This window comes from Dendrobates tinctorius, unplaced genomic scaffold, assembly GCF_039654945.1.
Source record: "Dendrobates tinctorius isolate UK_male_01 unplaced genomic scaffold, ASM3965494v1 ptg000015l, whole genome shotgun sequence".
NCBI lineage: Eukaryota > Metazoa > Chordata > Amphibia > Anura > Dendrobatidae > Dendrobates > Dendrobates tinctorius.
In genome coordinates, this window is record NW_027361683.1 from 35,005,270 (window position 1) to 35,031,031 (window position 25,762).

A 25,762-nucleotide genomic window follows, 5' to 3' on the forward strand; every position below is an offset into this window, starting at 1 on the left:
AAAAATAAGAAGAAACTGGATGAATAAGAAACCAAATTCAGCCTCATGAGATCCTTAAATCAGGAAGAGAACAGACATTTATAGGACATTTTATAACGTTCCTGAATTCTTATGAAACCGTTGACAGCACATCCTGCATCACACTACTGTACCCAAGTTATATGTACTTAGGAGTCAGAGTCACTCCATTTTATACCGACTTCACCAAAATAGACACTCACTCCACAGCCTGGCTGTATGGAAGCACTGCTGGTGGACACTCACTCCACAGCCTGGCTGTATGGAAGCACTGCTGGTGGACACTCACTCCACAGCCTGGCTGTATGGAAGCACTGCTGGTGGACACTCACTCCACAGCCTGGCTGTATGGAAGCACTGCTGGTGGACACTCACTCCACAGCCTGGCTGTATGGAAGCACTGCTGGTGGACACTCACTCCATAGCCTGGCTGTATGGAAGCACTGTTGGTGGACACTCACTCCACAGCCTGGCTGTATGGAAGCACTGTTGGTGGACACTCACTCCACAGCCTGGCTGTATGGAAGCACTGTTGGTGGACACTCACTCCACAGCCTGGCTGTATGGAAGCACTGCTGGTGGACACTCACTCCACAGCCTGGCTGTATGGAAGCACTGCTGGTGGACACTCACTCCACAGCCTGGCTGTATGGAAGCACTGCTGGTGGACACTCACTCCACAGCCTGGCTGTATGGAAGCACTGCTGGTGCACACTCACTCCACAGCCTGGCTGTATGGAAGCACTGCTGGTGCACACTCACTCCACAGCCTGGCTGTATGGAAGCACTGCTGGTGCACACTCACTCCACAGCCTGGCTGTACGGAAGCACTGCTGGTGGACACTCACTCCACAGCCTGGCTGTACGGAAGCACTGCTGGTGGACACTCACTCCACAGCCTGGCTGTACGGAAGCACTGTTGGTGGACACTCACTCCACAGCCTGGCTGTACGGAAGCACTGTTGGTGGACACTCACTCCACAGCCTGGCTGTACGGAAGCACTGCTGGTGGACACTCACTCCACAGCCTGGCTGTATGGAAGCACTGCTGGTGGACACTCACTCCACAGCCTGGCTGTATGGAAGCACTGCTGGTGGACACTCACTCCACAGCCTGGCTGTATGGAAGCACTGCTGGTGGACACTCACTCCACAGCCTGGCTGTATGGAAGCACTGCTGGTGGACACTCACTCCACAGCCTGGCTGTATGGAAGCACTGTTGGTGGACACTCACTCCGCAGCCTGGCTGTATGGAAGCACTGCTGGTGGACACTCACTCCGCAGCCTGGCTGTATGGAAGCACTGCTGGTGGACACTCACTCCACAGCCTGGCTGTACGGAAGCACTGTTGGTGGACACTCACTCCACAGCCTGGCTGTACGGAAGCACTGTTGGTGGACACTCACTCCACAGCCTGGCTGTACGGAAGCACTGTTGGTGGACACTCACTCCACAGCCTGGCTGTATGGAAGCACTGTTGGTGGACACTCACTCCGCAGCCTGGCTGTATGGAAGCACTGTTGGTGGACACTCACTCCGCAGCCTGGCTGTATGGAAGCACTGTTGGTGGGGTGACGCGAGGCAGTATTACACAGATAATACAGAGGTGCTACACACTGACCCTACAGAAAACAACCTCAGCTACTTCAATGACAGTTCTGAGACTCGACAAGTTCGGAAATCTGTTTTTGGTTACAATGGCCGAGCACAGCTGCTGTGGCACTACGAGTCCCAGCACGCTGCCGCATGCAGGGTGATATAGTCCTTACCTCTCGGTGTTATCAGTACTTTCAGCGCGTCCACCACAGTACCCACGCTCAGGGAGGCAGCCATGTTTCAGTCGCGCCTCCTCCGGACGTACGTCATCACGCTGCACCTGCATTCCACGCACCGGACAAAGATCCCGCCTGTCGCTGCCACTTCCGGACCTGCGCAGTGCCAATTCTCTGTCGGGTAATGATTGAGTGACTGGGTGACAGCTGTGACGCGGGATCTAGCGCCGGGATGTCGCGGTCATCGGCACTGCCGAGGATCTACATAGGTCGGCTCAGTCACCGCACTCGGGAGAGCGATGTGGAACGTTTCTTCAAGGGCTTCGGGAGGATTGTGGGGGTGGACCTGAAGAACGGGTGAGTGAGCAGTGCGCGGCCGCGCTCTGATTGGTCCGCCTGCACTGCCATACTGCCTGTGTTGTGAATGCGGGGTGGCTGGGCCAGTCCGTGTGCGTGAGGCCTGCCATTATCCTCTGTGAGCCGAGTCCCATCCCCGTCCTAGAGCGGCCATGTACAGACCGATGATCCAGCGTTACCGCAGTCAGTGCTGAGTCCGGCCTCATCCGGAGGTGCAGAGCGCCTACACCCTCAATTCAGGAAGAACCTTAACAATGAATTCCTTACTTCAGGAGCCCAGGCAATTTTTTATTAATATTTGTCAGGAAAATTCTTTAAGCGGTCTCTGGTTTAAAACTGTATGTGGCCCTAACTGTGGTTAGTTATAACAAATTATCCTCCATCCCATAGTCCCGTGCCCATATACCCATCACACATATCCTCCATCCCATACTCAAGTGTCCATATACCCATCACACATCCTCCATCCCATAGTCAAGTGTCCATATACCCATCATACATATCTTCCATCCCATAGTTCCATGCCCATATACCCATCACACATCCTCCATCCCATAGTCAAGTGTCCATATACCCATCATACATATCTTCCATCCCATAGTTCCATGCCCATATACCCATCACACATCCTCCATCCCATAGTCAAGTGCCCATATACCCATCATACATATCCTCCATCCCATAGTTCCATGCCCATATACCCATCATATATATTCTCCATCCCATAGTCCCGTGCCCATGTACCCATCACACATCCTCCATCCCATAGGCCTGTGCCCATATACCCATCACACATCCTCCATCCCATAGTCCCGTGCCCATATACCCATCATATATATTCTCCATCCCATAGTCCCGTGCCCATGTACCCATCACACATCCTCCATCCCATAGGCCTGTGCCCATATACCCATCACACATCCTCCATCCCATAGGCCTGTGCCCATATACCCATCATACATCCTCCATCCCATAGGCCTGTGCCCATATACCCATCATACATATCCACCATCCCATAGGCCCATGCCCATATACCCGTCATACATATCCTCCATCCCATAGTCCAGTGCCCATATACCCATCATACATATCCTCCATCCCATAGTCCCATGCCCATATACCCATCATACATATCCGCCATCCCATAGTCCCGTGCCTATATACCCATCATACATATCCTCCATCCCATAGTTCCATGCCCATATACCCGTCATACATATCCTCCATCCCATAGTCCCGTGCCTATATACCCATCATACATATCCTCCATCCCATAGTTCCATGCCCATATACCCATCATATATATTCTCCATCCCATAGTCCCGTGCCCATGTACCCATCACACATCCTCCATCCCATAGGCCTGTGCCCATATACCCATCACACATCCTCCATCCCATAGGCCTGTGCCCATATACCCATCATACATCCTCCATCCCATAGGCCCGTGCCCATATACCCATCATACATATCCACCATCCCATAGTCCCATGCCCATATACCCATCATATATATTCTCCATCCCATAGGCCCGTGCCCATATACCCATCATACATATCCTCCATCCCATAGGCCCATGCCCATATACCCATCACACATCCTCTATCCCATAGTCCCGTGCCCATATACCCATCATACATATCCGCCATCCCATAGTCCCGTGCTCATATACCCATCATACATATCCTCCATCCCATAGTCCAGTGCCCATAAACCCATCACACATCCTCCATCCCATAGTCCCGTGCCCATATACCCATCATTCATATCCTCCATCCCATAGTCCCGTGCCCATATACCCATCATTCATATCCTCCATCCCATAGTCCAGTGCCCATATACCCATCACACATCCTCCATCCCATAGTCCCGTGCCCATATACCCATCATACATATCCGCCATCCCATAGTCCCGTGCTCATATACCCATCATACATATCCTCCATCCCATAGTCCAGTGCCCATAAACCCATCACACATCCTCCATCCCATAGTCCCGTGCCCATATACCCATCATTCATATCCTCCATCCCATAGTCCAGTGCCCATATACCCATCACACATCCTCCATCCCATAGTCCTGCCAATAAAGCTTCTTTGAATCTAGTCACGTGCCCATATACCCATTATACATATTCTACATCCCATAGTCCAGTGCCCATATACCCATTATACATATTCTCCATCCCATAGTCCAGTGCCCATATACCTATTATACATATTCTCCATCCCATAGTCCCGTGCCCATATACCCATCATACATATCCTCCATCCCAAGGGAAAGTAGTGGAAACCCCTTAAGAATCTTTTTGCCAGACACCCAGCCAATATTGGCTCTTGACACTTTTTCTAGGTGATTTGAAATGTATAATCTTGTTTGTATTCAAGGTATGGGTTTGTGGAGTTTGAAGATGTTCGTGATGCCGATGACGCCGTGTATGAAATGAATGGGAGAGACCTGTGCGGTGAGCGTGTCATTGTGGAGCACACACGTGCACCGAGGAGGGGTCAGCACAGTAAGTACATGTGTGAAATATTTATATTCTGTAGTTAGATTTATTGGTTTATGAAGCCTCTGTCTCAGGTAGCCTAGTTGTCTGCATGGCCATCTTGTTTTTTCAGCTGAGTTTTTTGTGAAATAGGGGCAATTTAAACTTTATTATGAGGATTTAAAAAAAAAATATATATATATATATTTTTTAAAAATTCCTATTTGTTTTTAACATTTTTACATCTTTTTAGGGACAAAAACTTACAATAATTTTCTTTCTAGAACAGTACACTGCATTACTGCTATGGAATAGCCCAATGCAGTGTCTTACAGCTCAGCACCTATTACCGCCGCATATAGAAGGTCAAACTGCTGCCACTTTGATCTAGCCAGTTGCAACTAGATGACAACTGTGTAATACCGCCACTACATAGAGCCATACACCCACTATGTATGGAATGGGCTCAGCATAACGCCCAACGTGTCATGTACATATCACCTGCCGGAAGTAGTGAATAAAACTCTTATTTCAAGAAAAATACATGTTAAAGGAACCTGTCATCTGATTCATGCTGCCCGAATGCCAGTCGAGGACAATGCGTCTTAGATGACTAGTCCAAGAGGCTTCCCTGGCTTCTTACAACCTCAGTCTCTTTAACAGGTCTCTCTGTATGCATGTACTGAGAGATCTATCAATTTAGGGAAGCAGGGTCAGATGAGCCACTGAGATTGGCCTTGGACAGTCTCTCCTTATAGTTCGCAGATGGCTTTTCATCTGCCGATATACTGACAGTGACACATAGCTGATGATTTACTGTGACCATCACTAATCCGTCAGAGCAGAGGGCGCGTGACATTTTTTCTGACAGTATATTGGCAGGGGACAAGGATTGAGATGTGGGGGGTGGGTATAACTGTGAGGATCCGGGAAACAATTATACCTGCACTGTGGGGCTACAGGACAACCTCTTTAAAAGTAGCATTCTGGTGCTGCTCATTTCTGTATGTGATGTGAAGGGTGCAGATTACATTAAGACCTCGCATACCTGCCAAGACATCTGTATGATGCCTGGTGATCTCGCATGCATCTCGACAGGTATGTGGTGTAATAATGTCATAGTCATCGCTTTATGTGGAAGTTAACGTCACTGGGATAACCATTTTTCAGGCAAAAAAGGATGGGAAGAGGTCACAGGATTCATAAATATAATTTGCACCTACAAGCACATGAGAACTGGAGAAGATCTCCTGGATTTGTCATCTGATAAATGCTGTATTCGGTGAATAACGGTGATCACATGACAAGGGACCATAAAAACCGCCCCTGATCATGTTTTCCAGAGTCTCTGCTTCCCTCAGTAGCCGAGACCCCGGGGATTTTCCTACCTTAAAAAGCTGCGCTGAGGAATAAGTACCCTAAACCTTAAAAGGCTTATCAGTCGTTAAGGGGTTAAATGAGACAATCGGCGAACAAGGGATCAGAAGAGTGCTCTTCCCTGATTACTGGCTTACGTAAACCTGCCTGCGATCACCCGATGAACGAGCAGAAAGCTCATTCAGTGGGTGATTGGATCGTTTGTGTCTGCATAAAAATCATCTTTGTCGAAAGCACATCACCCCCTGTAAACGGGCAATGTGCTAGCCAGCCCGATGCCTGTTCGGTTGTCTCTCCGCGGCTCGTTTCAACCGGCGCGCTTCTCCGGCAGGCATTAAAAATATATCTGCCGGCTTCTGATCGGACTAGGCAGCAATTTACATGGCTCCGCCCATTGAGAACCACCACCCACACTTCTGGCGCTTCTCGTCCTGAACGTGAAACGCCCTTCTGTTCTCGGGGGGCTATGTTTATTCTTCTGTTTGCTGAGGTGAACGCTGAACTGCTGCAGGAGGGGGCCGTTTGCCATCGCTGACAGTACCGCTGCGTGGAACACCGCTTCTCCCCTGGGGACATAACAGGACCTGGATTAAGCTGCATTAAGCCTCTGAAGGAGAGCTTAACCCCTTCTCTGCATGTCCTATACAGTCCTTTCCCTGCATCTGTGTCACGATGACCCGTCCTGTGTGACGCGACCCGCAGGCCGGTAACTAAAACAACAAGACACCGCACGTGATACTTTCCTGTGTGACACGGCCCGCAGGCCGGTAACTAAAATAACAAGACACGGGGAAAGGGGAAACAGTTACAACGGTGGGCCCTGCGATCGGGAAAGGGGACGTGGAGACCTCCTGCACTCCCTTGAGTCAGTGTCCCTAACGTTCCCTATGCCGGTTCCGTACCGGGCACCGATCAGGAACCTGTCGCTTAGCACACCCTACATCTATCCCTTCCTAGGGAGCTGGGTGGTGCAGGCACTGGCCCCACCGCTGTACTAATACACACTAAGGAAAAACACAAACAGGGAAACACCACTTAGCTTTACTCTGTTGCACTTGCTCCTGGTAACAGAGTCCACCACCAGAATGCAGCTCTCCTCCTGAATCGCTGCCACAAAGCTCTGTCAGAGCTAAGGAAATCCCCTATGACTCCTTCCACAGCAGGGCTAAGACAGTGCTGCAAGGAACGCTCTCCAGGTCCTTCCTCCACCAAGGATGGTTGAAATGAACACGATCACCAACACTGATTGCAACACCTGTGACTCTTTTATAGCAGAGCCAGAGCAATCCCACCGGCAAATATCATGTGCCCTTAACTAAAGAAACAGAGTGCAATGACGCTCATCACCACCGGGGGCAAACTTAGAACAAACGACACCACAGTGCAATAATCCTAATGGCCACTGGGGGCAAAAAACAAACTTAAGCAAAGCTTAAGGAAAAAAAAAGGTTACCTGTGCTTTTTATCAGTCCTGATCCAGCATGGATCATGACAATCTGCAGCCCATACACTCTCTCTTTACAATTTCCAAGACACACTATGTCTCAATCTAAGGAGTCCAAAAAAGCTAATAAAACAGTGTTTTTTATCTCATGTTCCACTTGCAACACTGCCTTGCCCCGCACTCACGGTACCCCATTCTGCACGGCTTGTGACCCAGAATGCGCCCAGAGGCCACCCGCCGCTGCCACAGACCCCAACGAACCTAGTCCCCCTGAGTGGGCTGCGTCCCTGTCACGGTTTATGGCTTCCCTGGCTAAGGCAAAAGACTCCCTCCGGGGCCCTTCCTTAGGCCAGGCCAGCAGTTTGCCGGCTGTGGAGGTCCCTTGCGATGGTCATGGACCGTCCACTAGCAGGGGTGGTGCTCTGTCAAAGGATGCCCAGGTGGCTAGGAAAAGGACCATGGCACGTCCCCCAAACATGCTCGCGCTTCAGCGTCCGTGAGTTCACCTTCTCGCTCCCCCTCTCCTGAGGTTTGCAGCGAACATGATTCTGAATACAAGTCTGAAGCGTCCTTAGTCCAGGACTCGCAGAGTTATCAGGAGACGCTTGATTCCCTCATGAGTCTGTTAACAGGACTCTGAGGGTGGACGAGGATTCTATATCCGCTCCAGAGCATGTGGTGCCTTTTAAAAAGGCTAAGCTTTCTCACAGAGTGTTTGGCAATCATCCTGAGTTTAAGAACATTGTCCAGAGGCATAGGAACCGGCCAGCTAAATGGTTCACAGGACAAAAACCTATTGAGTCAAGATATCCCTTAGCTCCAGATTGAATGAAGGATTGGCTACAGTCTCCTTCGGTGAACCCTCCTATTTCACGTCTTGCGTCCAATACGCTCCTATCCTTGTTTGATAGTTCCTCAGTCAAATACCCCACTGACCGTCAAATTGACTATCTTGCCCGGTCAGCCTTTGAAGCTGCTCTTTCCATCCTTTGCTGTGACCTGGGTGGCTAAGGCTATGGTTGATTGGGCAGAAACTTTATCCGCAGCCATTCAAAACGGTAATCTTCCGCCGGAGGCAGCATGCCTCGCTAGTCAGATATTCCAAGCCGGAGATTTCGTAGTAAACGCTTCTTTAGATGCGGCCAATTGCACCGCACAGGCAGCAGCTAATGCTATCTCCATCAGAAGGGCGCTATGGCTCAGAGATTGGTGAGCGGATTCTGCTTCCAAGAGGTCTTTAACCTCTCTGCCCTTCTCTGCCCTATCAGAGTGGTCGTCTATTTGGAGAAAAACTGGACCAACTCATCTCTGATGCTACCGGAGGGAAGAGTAAGTTCCTCCCCCAGCAAAGGCCCACTCGGCCGTTTCGGAATCAACAGCAGTTTCAGTCCCGGCCTTTTCGCAGCCATACCAACTGGTCCTCTGCAACTGTATCCTCTGGATCAGGGCGGTCCCCGCAGAGGGACAGAAGTTCCCAGGTCTCATACAGACCTAGTCGTACCTGGAAGAGCAGGCCAAAACGGTCTGGATCTAAGGGAGCCAGATCCCTTAGATTCTCTACACAATGACTCGTTGCGGCACTCGGTGGGCACCGACAAAGTAGGCGGCCGTTTAGTTTCGCCAGGCCTGGCTCTCTGTCGTCCATGACCAGTGGGTCAGAGAGCTGGTGTCCTCCGAGTACAAAATAGTTTTCTTCCTCTTCCCCCGACACGTTTTTCCCTGTCTTCCCTCACAAGACAAAGGCAACAGCCTTTCCGAGCCATACATGCGCTCCTAAGGGACTGGGTCATTATTCCGGTCCCTCAGGAAGAACGGTTCAAGGGTTTTTACTCAAACCTCTTTGTTGTACCGAAGAAGGACGGAACAGTGTGGCCCATACTGGACCTAAAGCTGTTAAACACCTTTGTCAAAGTACGATGGTTCAGAATGGAGTCTCTCCGCTCAGTCATCGCTTCAATGGAGAAAGGGGAGTTCTTAGCATCCATCGACATCCAGGATGCTTACCTTCACATCCCGATTTCCCCCCCCCCCCTTACCAAAAGTTCTTACGCTTCGCCATTCGCGTGGAACACTTCCAGTTCGTAGCCTTGCCCTTTGGCCTCGCTACTGCTCCCAGGGTCTTCAAAGGTCATGGCGGCTGTCATAGCCATCCTTCATGCCGAGGGAGTGGTGGTACTTCCATATCTGGACGATTTACTGATCTTAGGACCGTCTCTTCGAGCCTGTGAGGAATGTATGGGTGTCACGGTGGATACACTTTCTCGTCTGGGCCGGAAGAAACTTCGAAAAGTCTTGTCCAGTACTGGCTCAGCAAATTTCCTTTTTAGGAATGATCCTGAACACTTCCCGCAGGTTAGTAATTCTCCCTCCAGAAAAGGTCCTGGCCTTACAACAGGAGGCACAGTTTTTTTTTTTCCCCCGCTTTTGTTCTCACTCCATACGTTTCAGCATGGGGATTCTCGGCAAGATGGTAGCAGCGATAGAGGCGGTTCCATCCGCACAGCTACACCTCCGCCCTTTGCAACATGTGCTTCTGACGGCTTGGGACAGGAATCCATTCTCTCTCGACCATCAGTTCCGTCTGTCTCAGCGCTGATGTCTTCCTTTGAACCAAGGGAAGTCCTTTCTTCCAGTGCATTGGTTAGTGGTGACCGACGCCAGCCTTCTTGGCTGGGGTGTGCTTTTCTGCCACCACACGGCACAAGGCCGTTGGTCCACTTGACAGTCGCGTCTCCCATCAACATCTTGGAGATGCAAGCAATCAGATTAGCCCTTCGGCGCTTTCATCATCTTCTGACAGGTCGCCCCATCAGGATCTAATCCGACAACGCCACGGCTGTGGCGTACATCAACCGTCAGGGGGGCATCCGCAGCAAGACTGCCATGCATGAAGTGGGTCGCGTCCTTCGATGGGCCGAGAGGAACCATTCGGTTGTTTCAGCGGTCCACATCCCTGGTGTAGAGAATTGGGTGGCAGACTTTCTCAGTCGGCAGAGCCTCGCTTCGGAAGAGTGGTTTCTTCACCCGGAGGTCTTTCAGCAGATTTGTCATCCCTGGGGGACTCCGGATGTAGATCTGATGGCTTCAAGGCTAAACAGCAAGGTTCCTCAGTTCATAGCTCGGTCACACGACCCAGTCGCCATCGGAGCAGATGCACTGGTTCTTCCGTGGCATCAGTTTCGGCTTCCGTATGTATTTCCCCCGCTCCCCTTCCGAGGGTCATCAAAAAGATCAGAGCGGAGGGGGTGCCAGTGATTCTGGTTGCGCCGGACACGGTACGTGGAACTGGTGCAACTAGTCGCTGGCGTTCCCTGGCGACTGCCAGATCGCACAGATGTACTTTCACAGGGCCCGATTCACCACCAGAACTCCGGGACTCTGTGTTTAACAGCATGGCCATTGAATCCTGGGTTCTAGCTCAAGCAGGATTCTCTCGTCAGGTGATCTCCACCGTGATTAGTGCTAGGAAGCCCGCGTCTATGTGAATTTATCATCGCACCTGGAGAACCTTCTTCTCATGGTGTAAAGACCGTGGACGTTCTCCTCTCGTATTTTCCATTCCTTCCATTTTGGAATTTCTGGAAACCGGATTGGAGTCAGGTCTCGCGCTTAGCTCACTCAAGGAACAGATTTCAGCCTTATCAGTTCTGTTCCAACGCAGGATTACTACCAGATTAGAGGTGAAAACATTCATTTAAGGAGTTTCCCACGTGGCGCCTCCCTATAAAATTCCATTGGAACCATGGGACCTTTTAATTTTATTCTCGGAGTTCTTCAGGACGTTCCTTTTGAACCACTACATGACGTATCGCTGACTTTTCTTTCTTGGAAGGTGGCTTGCCTAGTCGCGATCACGTCAATCAGGCGAGTCTCGGAATTGGCGGCCCTGTCCTGCCAACCTCCATTCCTGATTATTTTTTTTTTTTTTTTTTCCCATCAAGACAAGGTAGTCTTGAGGACGTCACCATCTTTTCTACTGAAAGTTGTTTCCTCTTTTCATCTGAATGAAGATATTGTTTTGCCCTCATTCTGTCCGGCACCAGTCCATCGTATCGAGAAAGCTCTTCACACTCTGGATGTGGTTAGAGCTCTTAGAAGGTACGTCTTGCGCACGGCATTTTTCTGCAAGATAGATACCCTGCTCGTGCTTCCAGAGGGGCATAGGAAGGGTCTAACTGGTTCAAAAGCCACAATAGCCAAGTGGATTTGCTCTGGTATTCAGGAGTCCTAGCGTGTCAGGGGCAAACCTTTTCCAGCAGGGATTAAGGCGCACTGCACTCGTTTAGTGGGCGCCTCTTGGGCCATTCGGCGCCAGGCATCAGCAGAACAGGTCTGCAAAGCTGTGACTTGGTCCAGCTTGCATACTTTTACCAAACACTACAACATTCATTCTCCGGCCTCTGCAGATGCAGCACTTGGCAGGCAAATTCTGCAGTCGGCAGTACCACATCTTTAATTTGGTGGTACATCATGGGGTATTAGCAGTTGTGTTGCTCCCAACCCATCAACTGCTTTAGGACGTCCCATGGTCCTGTGTCCCCCAGTGAAGCGTAGGAGAAGGATATTACGGTGAATACACACAAATCCCTATTTTCTGGATGAATGAGAATATCCAGAAATGACATTTGACTATCACAAGTTGAAAGACATTTTTCTTTTTGATCGAGACATGACTAAATTTTTATCTAATTCAGCATTCATGTAGCTAAAGTTGCAAACCCATTTTAGGATTCTTCTCAACATAAACATCATATGGAGTGAAGTGAGACAGTGTTCTAAAAAAAATCCTGGGAAACTTCTGCAACATTACTTAATACAAATGGAAAATACATTTTTTTTTTTTTTTATCAGATAGATATTTCTTTGGTTAGGCAGACTAGAAGAATATTTAAAGATAAGTGCACCAAGAGAAGACATTCTATCTTCTCTGAAACTTCTCCCAAAATTCACAGGATTCCTATTAGATGCTCCAGCAAAATCTTGTTGAGTAGCAGGTGGATCGTCTGTGCTTTCCAACACAACTACAATAGCTTTATGGTTGAAAATCCGTATTGGAAATATTTTTTCCAAATATTAGCTCTGCTTCATTCCCTTTTATTTGTAGTTTTTGTTAAGCTCCCAGTAGTTAATTCATGGTCTGAGACCACCATCTTTTTTTACCAATACAAAAAGAAGCCTACGCCTACTGGTGACCTGGACAGTTTGACAAAGCCTTTTTATAGCCTGTCGGCTATATAATCTTTCATGGGCATGCGGCTCTTAATGACTTAGAACCAGCGGACAAAAGTAACATGTGCCTGTGTATGTCTTGCCACAAAACCCACTCCAATCATGGAATGGAGTAAGAATTGTGGCGTCAGGTATGCTGCTACTCTTCATGAATTTCATGAGCAGGAGGTGCCATGCCCTCAACACGCACCAGCTCAACTCACTTTGTCAGAGCTTTGCAAGCTTCAGGAAATCTGGCTAACAGCTGCCATTTTGCAGAATTTTTGTGGAAGCAAATTACAAATCTGCATTTCCTGCAAATGAAGATTTTTTTTTTTTTTTTGAAGTTCGTCAATGACCATCTAGATGATCCAGAGAAGATCATGTGGTCAGATGAGACCAAAATAGAACTTGTTGGTATCAACTCCACTCTCACTGTCTGGAGAAAGAAGGATGAGTGCAACTCCAAGAACACTGTCCCAACTGTGAAGCATGGTGGTGTAAACATTATACTTTGGAGGGGCTTTTCTGCAAAGGGGACAGGACGTCTGCACTGTATTGAATGGAAGATGGCTGTTGTCATGTATTGCAAGATTTTGACCAACAACCTCCATCCCTCAGTAAGAGCATTGAAGATGGGTTGTGGGCTGGGTCATTTGACTTATGAATTCATTCTCTAGCGCAGCATCATTTTAGGTCATTCTTTAAATATTTTTGTTTGACAGATCGGGCACTTTTACGGTCTTGATTCCAGCAACTGAAGATTTGTGTTTTTGGGGCCTGAGCGCCATTGTGTCTTTTATAGGTCTGTGTATTTATACTAAGTTTCTTCTATGACTTTGTTTAATCCATCTGGATACAAACGTTGCAGTTTGTATATCTAATAGGATTCTTTTAGAGTTTTAAAGTTTTCCTGCTATTCAGTGATTGGCTGGGGATCTGTTCAAATGTAACTCTAACCAAATAAAAATTCTTAAGTTAGATGACATGAAGACTTTTCTCAAAGAAACATTCTTTGTATTGTCTGTCTACTCATGCATGACCATAATGTTTGTATAGTACGGGCAACATATTGTTAAAATACCTCTGTTTGAAGTGACATCGCTTTGCCACTCCTATTTTTTAATTATCACCTTTTGTGGTGGAAGCACCACATTCCTCTGGTCTTCCTTTGCTGCTTTTCCCTAATATTTGGGAGTTAGCAAAGGCAAACAGCTTCTAAGAGCACACCTTGCCACCTGGATTAAAAATAAAAATCCATCTCTGAGGCCTCTAAGGGCTCATGCAGACAAGCATATAAATCGGACGTGTGTCTTTTTTATTGTTAGGCTACTTTCACATTAGCGTTTTTTAGCGCAGTGCTTCGTGCGCAATATAAACGCATGCAAAAATGCATCATGCGTTTTGCATGCGTTTGCGTTTTTTAGGTGTAAGCGTTTTAACCAGTTTCAAGCCATGTTAACTCTTAAAGCGCATGCGTTTTTTAATGCAGGCGTGCGCATGTACATGCGAACGCCTGCATTCCCATAGACTGTAATGCGTTGTTTTGTCACATTACGTGCGCAAGTGTGCTCATGCGGTTTTTTTTACGCCGTTGAACGGACTCAAAAATGCAACAGGTTGCGCCTGGCGCACACCTTAAAGGCATGCGCACAAAAACGCATATGAACATGTGCAAACGCTAGACCATGCGCCGCCCATGTTAAACATAGGTGTGCATGATGCATGGACGCGCACGATGCGCTGCGCAAAAAACGCTAATGTGAAACCAGCCTAAATCTGGCAGCACACTGACCAATGTTATTCAACAGGGCTATTCACATGAACAATTTTTTTTTTTTCAGTTCCACCATCTGTGAGAAATGAACTTGTAGCATGCACTAGCTTTCTGTGTATAGTTGATGAGACTCACCCATGTAAGTTAGTTGGTGCGCAAAAAAAAGAAAAACAGTATCCCATTATACAGTCATGGCCAAAAGTATTGACACCCCTGCAATTCTGTCAGATAATATTCAGTTTCTTCCTGAAAATGATTGCAAACACAAATTCTTTGGTATTATTATCTTCATTTAGTTTGTCTTAAATGAAAAAACGCAAAAGAGAATGAAGCAAAAAGCAAACCATTGATCATTTCACACAAAACTCCAAAAATGGGCCGGACAAAAGTATTGGCACCCTCAGCCTAATACTTGGTTGCACAACCTTTAGCCAAAATAACTGCGACCAACCGCTTCCGGTAACCATCAATGAGTTTCTTACAATGCTCTGCTGGAATTTTAGACTATTCTTCTTTGGCAAACTGCTCCAGGTCCCTGATATTTGAAGGGTGCCTTCTCCAAACTGCCATTTTTAGATCTCTCCACAGGTGTTCTATGGGATTCAGGTCTGGACTTATTGCTGGCCACCTTAGAAGTCTCCAGTGCTTTCTCTCAAACCATTTTCTAGTGCTTTTTGAAGTGTGTTTTGGGTTATTGTCCTGCTGGAAGACCCATGACCTCTGAGGTAGACCCAGCTTTCTCACACTGGGCCCTAAATTATGCTGCAAAATTTGTTGGTAGTCTTCTGACTTCATAATGCCATGCACACGGTCAAGCAGTCCAGTGCCAGAGGCAGCAAAGCAACCCCAAAACATCAGGGAACCTCTGCCATGTTTGACTGTAGGGACCATGTACTTTTCTTTGAATGCCTCTTTTTTCTCCTGTAAACTCTATGTTGATGCTTTTGCCCTAAAAGCTCTACTTTTGTCTCATCTGACCAAAGAACATTCTTCCAAAATGTTTTAGGCTTTTTCAGGTAAGTTTTGGCAAACTCCAGCCTGGCTTTTTTATGTCTCTGGGTAAGAAGTGGAGTCTTCCTGGGTCTCCTACCATACAGTCCCTTTTCATTCAGATGCCGACGGATAGTACAGGTTAACACCGTTGTACCCTCGGACTGCAGGGCAGCTTGAACTTGTTTGGATGTTAGTGGAGGTTCTTTATCCAACATCCGCACAATCTTGCGTTGAAATCTCTTGTCAATTTTTCTTTTCCGGCCACATCTAGGGAGGTTAGCCACAGTGCCATGGGCTTTAAACTTCTTGATGACACTGCGCACGGTAGACACAGGAACATTCAGGTCTTTGGAGATGGACTTGCAGCCTTGAGATTGCTCATGCTTCCTCACAATTTGGTTTCTCAAGTCCTCAGACAGTTCTTTGGTCTTCTTTCTTTTCTCCATGCTCAATGTGGTACACACAAGGACACAGGACAGAGGTTGAGTCAACTTTAATCCATGTCAACTGGCTGCAAGTGTGATTTAGTTATTGCCAACACCTGTTAGGTGCCACAGGTAAGTTACAGGTGCTGTTAATTACACAAATTAGAGAAGCATCACATGATTTTTCGAACAGTGCCAATACTTTTGTCCACCCTCTTTGTTATGTTTGGTGTGGAATTATATCCAATTTGGCTTTAGGACAATTCTTTTTGTGTTTTTTTCATTTAAGACAAATTAAATGAAGATAATAATACCAAAGAATTTGTGTTTGCAATCATTTTCAGGAAGAAACTGAGTATTATCTGACAGAATTGCAGGGGTGTCAATACTTTTGGCCATGACTGTATATGGTACATCCGTGTGGTATCTGATCTTTTTATGGATTCAACTTGAAATGACACCGGAAACCTGCAAGTGTTCCAGGGAGTTGGGGGGGAAAAATAAAGTTTGGTGCGCTTCTGGAGCCTGCCAAAGCCACTGGATGTGATGTGGATTTGATTTATTTTGGTCTAGGCGCGTTGTGCCCTATCCTATGGGATATGTGACCCCCTCATGTAGATACAAACACAACATCTATTTGGAATAAAAGGAACAAAAAGGGGGCCCATTACAATGTTTATTGCCATATGTATGCACATTTAAATAACTTACATATTGTTGATTTATGGTTTGAATTACTTGTAGTGTATCCATGGTAGAGGACCTCACTGATATCTGACCAAGCTGCTTCCTTTTCATGCTTGGCCCTGTATTTCATATGCATTGCTTATATATACATCTTCCACAGCACACTATTGATATTACACTGGTACACAGTGATTTTGGTGCCAACGATGTCTGAAATGTTTTATATTAACTTTGACCTTAATGACCAGGCCATTTTTTTCAAATCTGACCAGTGTCCCTTTAAGAGGTAATAACTCGAACGCTTCAACGGATCCTAGCGATTCTGAGATTGTTTTTTTTTTTTTTGTTTTTTTTTCGTGACATATTGGGCTTCATGTTAGTGGTAAATTTAGGTAGATAATTTTTGCGTTTATTTGTGAAAAAATCGGAAACTTGGCGAAAATTTTGAATATTTCTCAATTTTCACAATTTGAATTTTTATTCTATTAAGCCAGAGAGTTATGTGACACAAAATAGTTAATAAATAACATTTCCCACATGTCTACTTTAGCACAATGTTGGAAGCAATTTTTTTTTTTTTTTTTTGTTAGGACGTTATAAGGGTTAAAAGTTGACCAGCGACTTCTCATTTTTACAACAAAATTTACAAAACCATTTTTTTAGGGACCACCTCACATTTGAAGTCACTTTGAAGGGTCTATATGGCAGAAATAACCCAAAAGTGACACCATTCTAAAAACTGCACCCCTCAAGCTACTCAAAACTACGTTAGGTTAGAGATGAGCGACTTTGCCTTTTTTAGGGTCGAGTCGGGTTTCATGCAAAAGTCGGGTTGAACGAAATCAGCCGACTATAGGGAAAAGTCGGAGGCCGACTGAAACACGAAACCCAATGCAAGTCAATGGGGAAGCAAAGTCGGCAGGGAGTGGAGGACAGGAAACACACCTACAGTGCCCATTTCAATGCCAAAAACATCAATTCTTATTACCGAAACTTGTCAACCTTAATTTACTTCATAATAGTAACGCATTGAAAACTGGGGGTTATTTGGCTAAAGTTGTGGGGGGGTAGGGCTGGCTCCAGGTTTTCGTGTTCCCTGGGCCAAAGTGTCAGTGCGCCCCTTTAGCACATACCACAATTCATGATGCTCCGATACGGCACAGAAATATAGGTATAGTACAATGACAAATACTTCACTGCTTACATGACATGACTGATCTATTTTAGATTGTACAATAGCTCAAAAAAAGACAGTATATTACTCCATACAGTATTATGGCCACCACATTGTGCGCCATACAGAATGAGCCCCATATATTTCTTCATACAGAATTGGTCACATATAATGTTCCATACAGTATATGATGAGCTCCATATAATGCTACAGTATATGATGGTCCCCATGGACTATGCTCCAGTGTGTTATGGGCCCAAATAATGCTCCATATATAATGGGCCCCATTTCTAATGCTCCAGTGTATAATGTGCCACATAGATGCTGCCCCAGTGTCTGATCTGCCCCATTTAGAATGCTCCAGTATATGCTGGGCCTCATGGATGATGCTTTAGTGTATGATGGGCCCTAATAATTCTCCATATATAATAGGCTCCATTTCTAATGCTCCAGTATATAATGGGCCCCGTAAATGCTGCTCCAGTGTCTGATGTCCCCCATTTGGAATGCTGCAGTATATGATGGGCCCCATTTTTAATGAACCCAGGCATGGTATGTGAAAAGAGCTCCATGGAGTAATCTGAAGCGTGTGCTGCCGCAGCCATCACTTTTGGTGTGGGTGAAGGACACAAGGAAAGGGGTTGCTCCTGACGAGAAGCCTGCACTGACGACTCCGTACAAGCATTTTTTTGAAACTTCAGAAGAGGAGGCGATAGAGCTGGAGGCTGTTTCAGCAATGTAAGCCAAGAACAGTTCCTGATGCTCCAGCTTTAAAAGCAGTCTACCTACTCCCAGAAAAGGGAGCCTTACAGGCCTTCCGGAGCTACACCATGATGCAGGCTCAACACCTCCTGCCTTAGCTGCTATTGTGTTTTTGGAACTACCAGCAGATGCACCACCACCACCATCAGTACCAGGTGGCCCCCCACGTCCGCGTCCTCTTCCACCATACTGCCTCATGTTTTGGAAAATGGACCCAAAATACCAGCAGATATATGGTACTGTATCAGAAGCGTACAGCTCTATACAGTCTAGGGATAACAGTAAATCTCCGTATATATTTCATGAGTCATACACAGACGCTCACAGGCTCAGTATGGATTACACAAAATAAAAAGTTGAAAAAGGGTACAGTATCACCAGATACAAGGTGTGTGTATATATAGTATAATGTAAACATTATGAATCTCTGTATATATTTCAGGAGGCAGACACAAACGCTCTCAGGCCCAGTATGGATTACACAAGAATATGAAAAGCTGTAAATGGGTAATGTAACACAAGCGTACAGCTGTATACAGTATTGGGGTAATCTTAAAGCTCCAAATATATTACCGAAGTAACAGACAGACGTTCACGGGCTCATTATGGATTACACCAGAATCTAAATAGCAAAAAAGGTTACTGTATCAGAAGCGTACAGCTGTATACAGTGTTGGCCAAATTTGAAATCTCGGTATATATTTCCGGAATCGCCCTCAGACGCTCACTCAGTCTGGGTTTGACCATAATAAAAAATGTGTGTGTGTATATATATACAGTGCCTACAAGTAGTATTCAACCCCCTGCAGATTTAGCAGGTTTGATAAGATGCAAATAAGTTAGAGCCTTCAAACTTCACACAAGAGCAGGATTTATTAACAGATGCATAAATCTTACAAACCAAAAAGTTATGTTGCTCAGTTAAATTTTAATAAATTTTAAACATAAAAGTGTGGGTCAATTATTATTCAACCCCTAGGTTTAATATTTTGTGGAATAACCCTTGTTTGCAATTACAGCTAATAATCGTCTTTTATAAGACCTGATCAGGCCAGCACAGGTCTCTGGAGTTATCTTGGCCCACTCCTCCATGCAGATCTTCTCCAAGTTATCTAGGTTCTTTTGGTGTCTCATGTGGACTTTAATCTTGAGCTCCTTCCACAAGTTTTCAATTGGGTTAAGGTCAGGAGACTGACTAGGCCACTCCAACACCTTGATTTTTTGCCTCTTGAACCAGGCCTTGGTTTTCTTGGCTGTGTGCTTTGGGTCGTTGTCTTGTTGGAAGATGAAATGACGACCCATCTTAAGATCCTTGATGGAGGAGCGGAGGTTCTTGGCCTAAATCTCCAGGTAGGCCGTGCTATCCATCTTCCCATGGATGCGGACCAGATGGCCAGGCCCCTTGGCTGAGAAACAGCCCCACAGCATGATGCTGCCACCACCATGCTTGACTGTAGGGATGGTATTCTTGGGGTCGTATGCAGTGCCATCCAGTCTCCAAACGTCACGTGTGTGGTTGGCACCAAAGATCTCGATCTTGGTCTCATCAGACCAGGGAACCTTGAACCAGTCTGTCTCAGAGTCCTCCAAGTGATCATGAGCAAACTGTAGACGAGCCTTGACATGACGCATTGAAAGTAAAGGTACCTTACGGGCTCGTCTGGAACGAAGACCATTGCGGTGGAGTACGTTACTTATGGTATTGACTGAAACCAATGTCCCCACTGCCATGAGATCTTCCCGGAGCTCCTTCCTTGTTGTCCTTGGGTTAGCCTTGACTCTTCGGACAAGCCTGGCCTCGGCACGGGAGGAAACTTTCAAAGGCGGTCCAGGCCGTGGAAGGCTAACAGTAGTTCCATAAGTCTTCCACTTCCGGATGATGCTCCCAACAGTGGAGACAGGTAGGCCCAACTCCTTGGAAAGGGTTTTGTACCCCTTGCCAGCCTTGTGACCCTCCACGATCTTGTCTCTGATGGCCTTGGAATGCTCCTTTGTCTTTCCCATGTTGACCATGTATGAGTGCTGTTCACAAGTTTGGGGAGGGTCTTAAATAGTCAGAAAAGGCTGGAAAAAGAGATAATTAATCCAAACATGTGAAGCTCATTGTTCTTTGTGCCTGAAATACTTCTTAATACTTTAGGGGAACCAAACAGAATTCTGGTGGTTTGAGGGGTTGAATAATAAATGACCCTCTGAATAAACTTTTCACAATTTTAAAAAAAATTAAACAAAGAAATAACATTCTTTTTTGCTGCAGTGCATTTCACACTTCCAGGCTGATCTACAGTCCAAATGTCACAATGCCAAGTTAATTCCGAATGTGTAAACCTGCTAAATCTGCAGGGGGTTGAATACTACTTGTAGGCACTGTGTATATATATATATATATATATATATATATATATATATATATATATATATATATATATATATATAGCGTAAACCACACCCGCTCGCTCACTCACTATGGATGATACCGTAATAAAAAATTTTGAACAAAGGTACTGTATCAGCACATACCAGGTGTATCTATACTTCCGGAGCCAGACACAGACACTCAGTCTCGCTATGTATTACACCGGAATTTAAAAAGTAGGAAAAGGGAAAGGTATTCGAAGTGTACAACAGTATACAGTGTTGTGGATCTTTTAAATCTTCGTATATATTTCAATCTTAGTATGCCAGTCCAGACTCTCCGCTACTGGAAGCTACATGGATACAAGTACAGACGGAAAGTTGAGTGTTAGCAGAAATTTGGGAATTACTCATCGCAGGAAAACCTCCCGGTACTGTAGATGTTGCAGAGGCGATGCAGACCCTCAATTACTGTGTCTGTGGAGACAGCGAAAGCGGTTTTTTGTGAAGAAAGGATTGCTTGGGCATGTCCTGGCCATGCAGGAGAGAGGAAGCTGAAAACAGAGGCTCCTGCTCTGGGCCACTTTGAGGCCATATAACAAGCTGCCGCTGTGCTGGAGAGAGACCCACATGTCACCTAAGAAGAGGGGAACACAGCCCTCGCAGAACCCGGGCGGTGCAGCAGCTCCTTCTGCTGATATAACACGCTTTCTCTGCAGTGCGGGAAAGCAGGCTTCTGGACTGACACCGGCCAAGATGGCGACCGCAGGCAGCGTGGGGACTGGCACGCACATGAGAGAGGGGACAGAGAGGCCAGCGGAGACTGTGTCAGAACAACTGCAGGGAGCACAGAGGCCCTATCAAAACCTAATTGAGACGGCAGCAGGTACCAACCCTATCCCAAACGCCACTCAGAGGGATGATACAGCACCTCTGCAGGGGGTTACAGCCTCCCAGATAGCTCCGGGTGTAAAGGAGAACGGAGGAAGCCGGAGAGAGCATGGAGGGAAGGAAGATAAGGCAGCACAGCAGGGAGGGGAATCCCCATCAGGAGAGGACAATGAAACTGAAACCCAGAGTGCAGGAACTAAGGACAGAGAGAGATCACCACAAGCTGAGTGGTATATACATAAGCCTGACACTTCTGGGCCTTTTTTGTCCAGCGCCTTTAATCAATAACCAGCCATTAAATGCATATGCAAATTCTTGGACACCCCGTGAGGGAGATGAGGGGTGTGAGGCACATACACTTCCTATGTCTATCAACGTTATGCAGCCTGCTGTTAGTATCCCTTTATCTGTAAGAAGAGATGTGCAAGCTCCCTCACAGAAATATATCCATACCCAACAAGTTCACTCTGGTACAGCAGATAGGGGTGGGCAACCTGAAGGAGTATGGGATGACTTCAAGGCCCGTATTGCCGCTATCCCTTCAAGGGAAGAATTTGAAAGTTTTATTAGTCGGCTGAAAGCCTCCTTTAAAGCTGAGACGGCGGCTATCAGAATTGAGGTCCGCCACCTTAATGACAGGGTTACTGAATCTGAATCTGTCACTGACAACATTTCAAGGCGTAAAGCCGCAGTGGAAAAGCATGTTGCAGACCAGGCGTCTCATGTTGAACTTGCACTAGATCTCATGGAGGATTTGGAGAATAGAGATCGCAGAAATAATTTAAGACTCGGGGTTACCAGAGTCAATTCAGTCAGGAGACCTAGATACGACATTAAGGGGCTTTTTGAACTCCATCCGTAATATGGAAGATGATACTCCTCTTGAGTTTGACCGAGCGCACAGATCCCTGGGCTCTCCACCGCCAGAGGGAGCGAGACCGCGGGATGTTATTTGTCGGATCCACGATTATAAAGCAAAAGACGAAATCTTCTCAAAAGCCAGACTGTGTGAGCCTCTGTCATTCCAGGGACATCCCATACAAATATTGGCAGACCTTTCTCGACGCACACTTCTGAAACGAAGAGCCCTAAGACCTGTCCTCGATACCCTGCGAGCTCACAAACTCTCCTACTCCTGGGGGTACCCCTTTCGTCTGCAGGTGAAGGAGGGCCGTCTCTTTGTGCTGTCTCATCCCAGAGACATCCCTGACTTTCTTGGCCGACTGGGCATCTCGTCTTCGGGGAGCGCCGTCTCGGACTGGCCAAACACCCCAGGAGGCCCTGAGGGAGGATTGCCACCACGGGACCCGAACCGACGGAGGAGACAAAGAAGGGCCCCCCCCCCCCTCTGGAGATGTGGCCCAGAGAGATATGCTAAGGGGTCGTCCGTAGACGGATGAATAATTTATTATATGCATTAGAGGGGTCTCTTCCTGTTCTCACAAGGTTTTATATGTGGGATATTGATATTGAAATTTGGTTAATACGGTTTCAGAAAATCTTTCCCTTTTTGGAATATCTTGCTGGAATTAATCAAAGTTGTGTTGTGTTTCTCACTATATATGCTAAGCGGTTATATATGCTGTGCTTACATCTCATGATCTAGGATGGTACTAGTTACCAATATTCTAATTATAGAATCACAGTTATATGTTAATAATTAGCAGGCCTTGGGGTTCTGGGGTGGCTCTCTGTTGTTTGGAAAGGACACACTCCACTGGGGCATCCGCACGCTGCAGGCAGGTGTGGAAATTAACATAGCCCACCTAAACTTAGAACTGCTTGAGTTCTAATTATTTTGGTTGCATCGGTACAATACATATTTCTACTTTTGCAATCTCTTTCCTCTAATATCTTTGCTCTCGCTTTGACTTCCTCTCTTTATCTTACTAATCTCTTTTCTCTTTACCCTTCTTTCCCACCCCTACCTACCCCATCCGCACCACAGCACCATTGAAAGTATACAGCTTTACAAGAGTGACCTGAGAACCGTCTAATACTCAACTGTATAACAATGAGCTTATTAACAATTTGTACCATGAATGTAAAAGGGTTTAATTTACCCCAATAGAGATCACAGATCCTATATGGATTACATAAACAAAGGGCCCACATAGCCTTAATTCAGGAGACACATTTCAAAACGGGCTCAGTTACTACTTTGGTGAATAGGTATTATCCAACATGGATTCACAGCACCAACCCCAACTCTAGATCAAAAGGGGTATCTATAGGGATCCACAAGAACTTATCTCATGTAACCTTGGATTCCAAGGTCGACCCAGGTGGTAGATACATCTTTTTGAAAGTAAAAATTGGGGCCACAGTCTTAACAATTGTTAATTGGTATCTCCCAAATAGAAACCAGTCTGCCGTTTGCCGAACTCTCCTGCTTCAACTTGCCGATTTTGCAGAAGGAACGGTCATTATAGGTGGCGACTTTAACTTTGTCCTAGACCCCTCTGTGAATTCCTCCTCTGGAAAAGGTACTGTCTCATGTAAAAAATTGTGCTCGGTTGGGAAGCTCCTCCACACTCTCCAGCTTGGGGACGTATGGCGAATATTGCATCCACAGGATAGGGACTACACGTATTTTTCCTCGGTTCATAACTCCTATAGTCGAATTGACTTTTTTTTAGTCAGTCATACGGCATTGGAATGGAGTCCCAGCACTAAAATTGGCGACATTTTCCTGTCAGACCATGCTCCCGTATTTCTTTCTTTAGAGGTACCGGATCTGGCACGCAAAACATGGTCATGGAGGCTTAATGACCAGTTGTTAAGGGTTAACTTCTGTCTCATGGCATTAAAGAGGGATATTGATGATTTTGTGTATACCCACTCAGGCGACACTACACCACAACCAGTTAAATGGGAGGCGTTAAAATGTATATTAAGAGGCACCCTGATAAAGCATGGGTCTCGTATTAAAAAAGATAGGGCAGAACAAATACGGGATCTATATACCCAGATCCATAAATTAGAGACGACACATAAACAGACGCTGTCACAGGTGGTTAAAACGGACCTTGTACAGAAACGAATGGAGCTCAAAAAACTGCTGGACCAAAAATATGCACAACAATTAGAGAAATCTAAGAATTATTTTTATAAGTTCGCCAACAAATGTGGACGCCCCCTTGCTCGCATGCTCCACCCCAGAACAAACTCTACCCATATCCCTAAAATTGGAACGGGGAAGGATCAGATGACTCATAAGCCCTCCGAGATACTTGAAGTATTTAGGAATTATTGCCATAACTTGTACAATATTAAAGGCAAATTTGTAGACATGAAACCAGATGAATTGATTAAGAAAGTTGGGGATTATGTATGGTCCACTGCACTTCCTACTTTATCAGAAGATATGATTATGACCTTAGAGGCGGACTTCACTGAGGAGGAACTAGTGGAGGCTATTAAAACCACGCCACTTTCAAAGTGTCCGGGGCCAGATGTCTTTACGCCAGCCTTTTATAAAACCCTACGGGAGGTACTAACGCCTCACATGCTTAGCACGTTCAATTCTATAGAGGAAGGTGTGCACTTGACACCCCAGTCCCTAGAAGCTCACATTAGCATAATTCCAAAACCGGGAAAAGATCCAACCATGGCCCCCAGTTATCGACCTATTTCCTTATTGAACGTGGACGTTAAGATTTACTCAAAAGTTTTAGCGAACCGGTTGTCGCAGTTCCTTCCTTCTATCATCAATCTTGATCAAGTGGGCTTTGTTAAAAATAGAGAGGCCAGAGACAATACAATCAAAACATTACTTCTGATGCATAAAGCCAAAAACAGGAAATTACCGGTCTGCCTGTTGTCAGTCGATCCCGAAAAGGCATTTGACAGTTCATTGGGGCTTTATGAGGGAGGCGCTGCGACAGATCGGAATGGGTCCGCGATTCATGTCTAAAGTCTTTACTTTGTATTCAAAACCTTCTGCAAGAGTCAGGGTCAATGGGGTGTTATCAGACTCCTTCAGTATTGGTAACGGGACAAGGCAGGGGTGTCCACTATCCCCGCTCTTAT

At 46.3% G+C, this 25,762-nt stretch overlaps 2 protein-coding genes across 5 annotated transcripts in view; one reads left to right on the forward strand and one right to left on the reverse strand.

Moving 5' to 3' along the window:
• Positions 1-1,935, reverse strand: part of TANGO6 (transport and golgi organization 6 homolog) — a 116,127-nt gene extending 114,192 nt beyond the window's left edge. For all 3 annotated transcript variants that reach the window (XM_073563446.1, XM_073563439.1, XM_073563453.1), the window contains exon 1: positions 1,789-1,935. In XM_073563446.1, the coding sequence (XP_073419547.1) occupies positions 1,789-1,852 (64 nt within the window). In that variant the 5' untranslated portion in view covers positions 1,853-1,935. The remainder of the gene's footprint in view (positions 1-1,788) is intronic.
• Positions 1,936-2,016: 81 nt separating this feature from the next.
• The window catches only part of LOC141076139 (uncharacterized), a 71,319-nt gene continuing 47,573 nt past the window's right edge, over positions 2,017-25,762 (forward strand). The window contains exons 1-2 of one of the 2 annotated variants that reach the window (XM_073563465.1): positions 2,017-2,148; positions 4,537-4,664. In XM_073563465.1, coding sequence (XP_073419566.1) covers positions 2,024-2,148; positions 4,537-4,664 — 253 coding nt within the window. In that variant the 5' untranslated portion in view covers positions 2,017-2,023. Of the gene's footprint in view, positions 2,149-2,258; positions 2,429-4,536; positions 4,665-25,762 lie in introns of those variants that run through there. The other variant, XM_073563473.1, reaches the window with a different exon arrangement.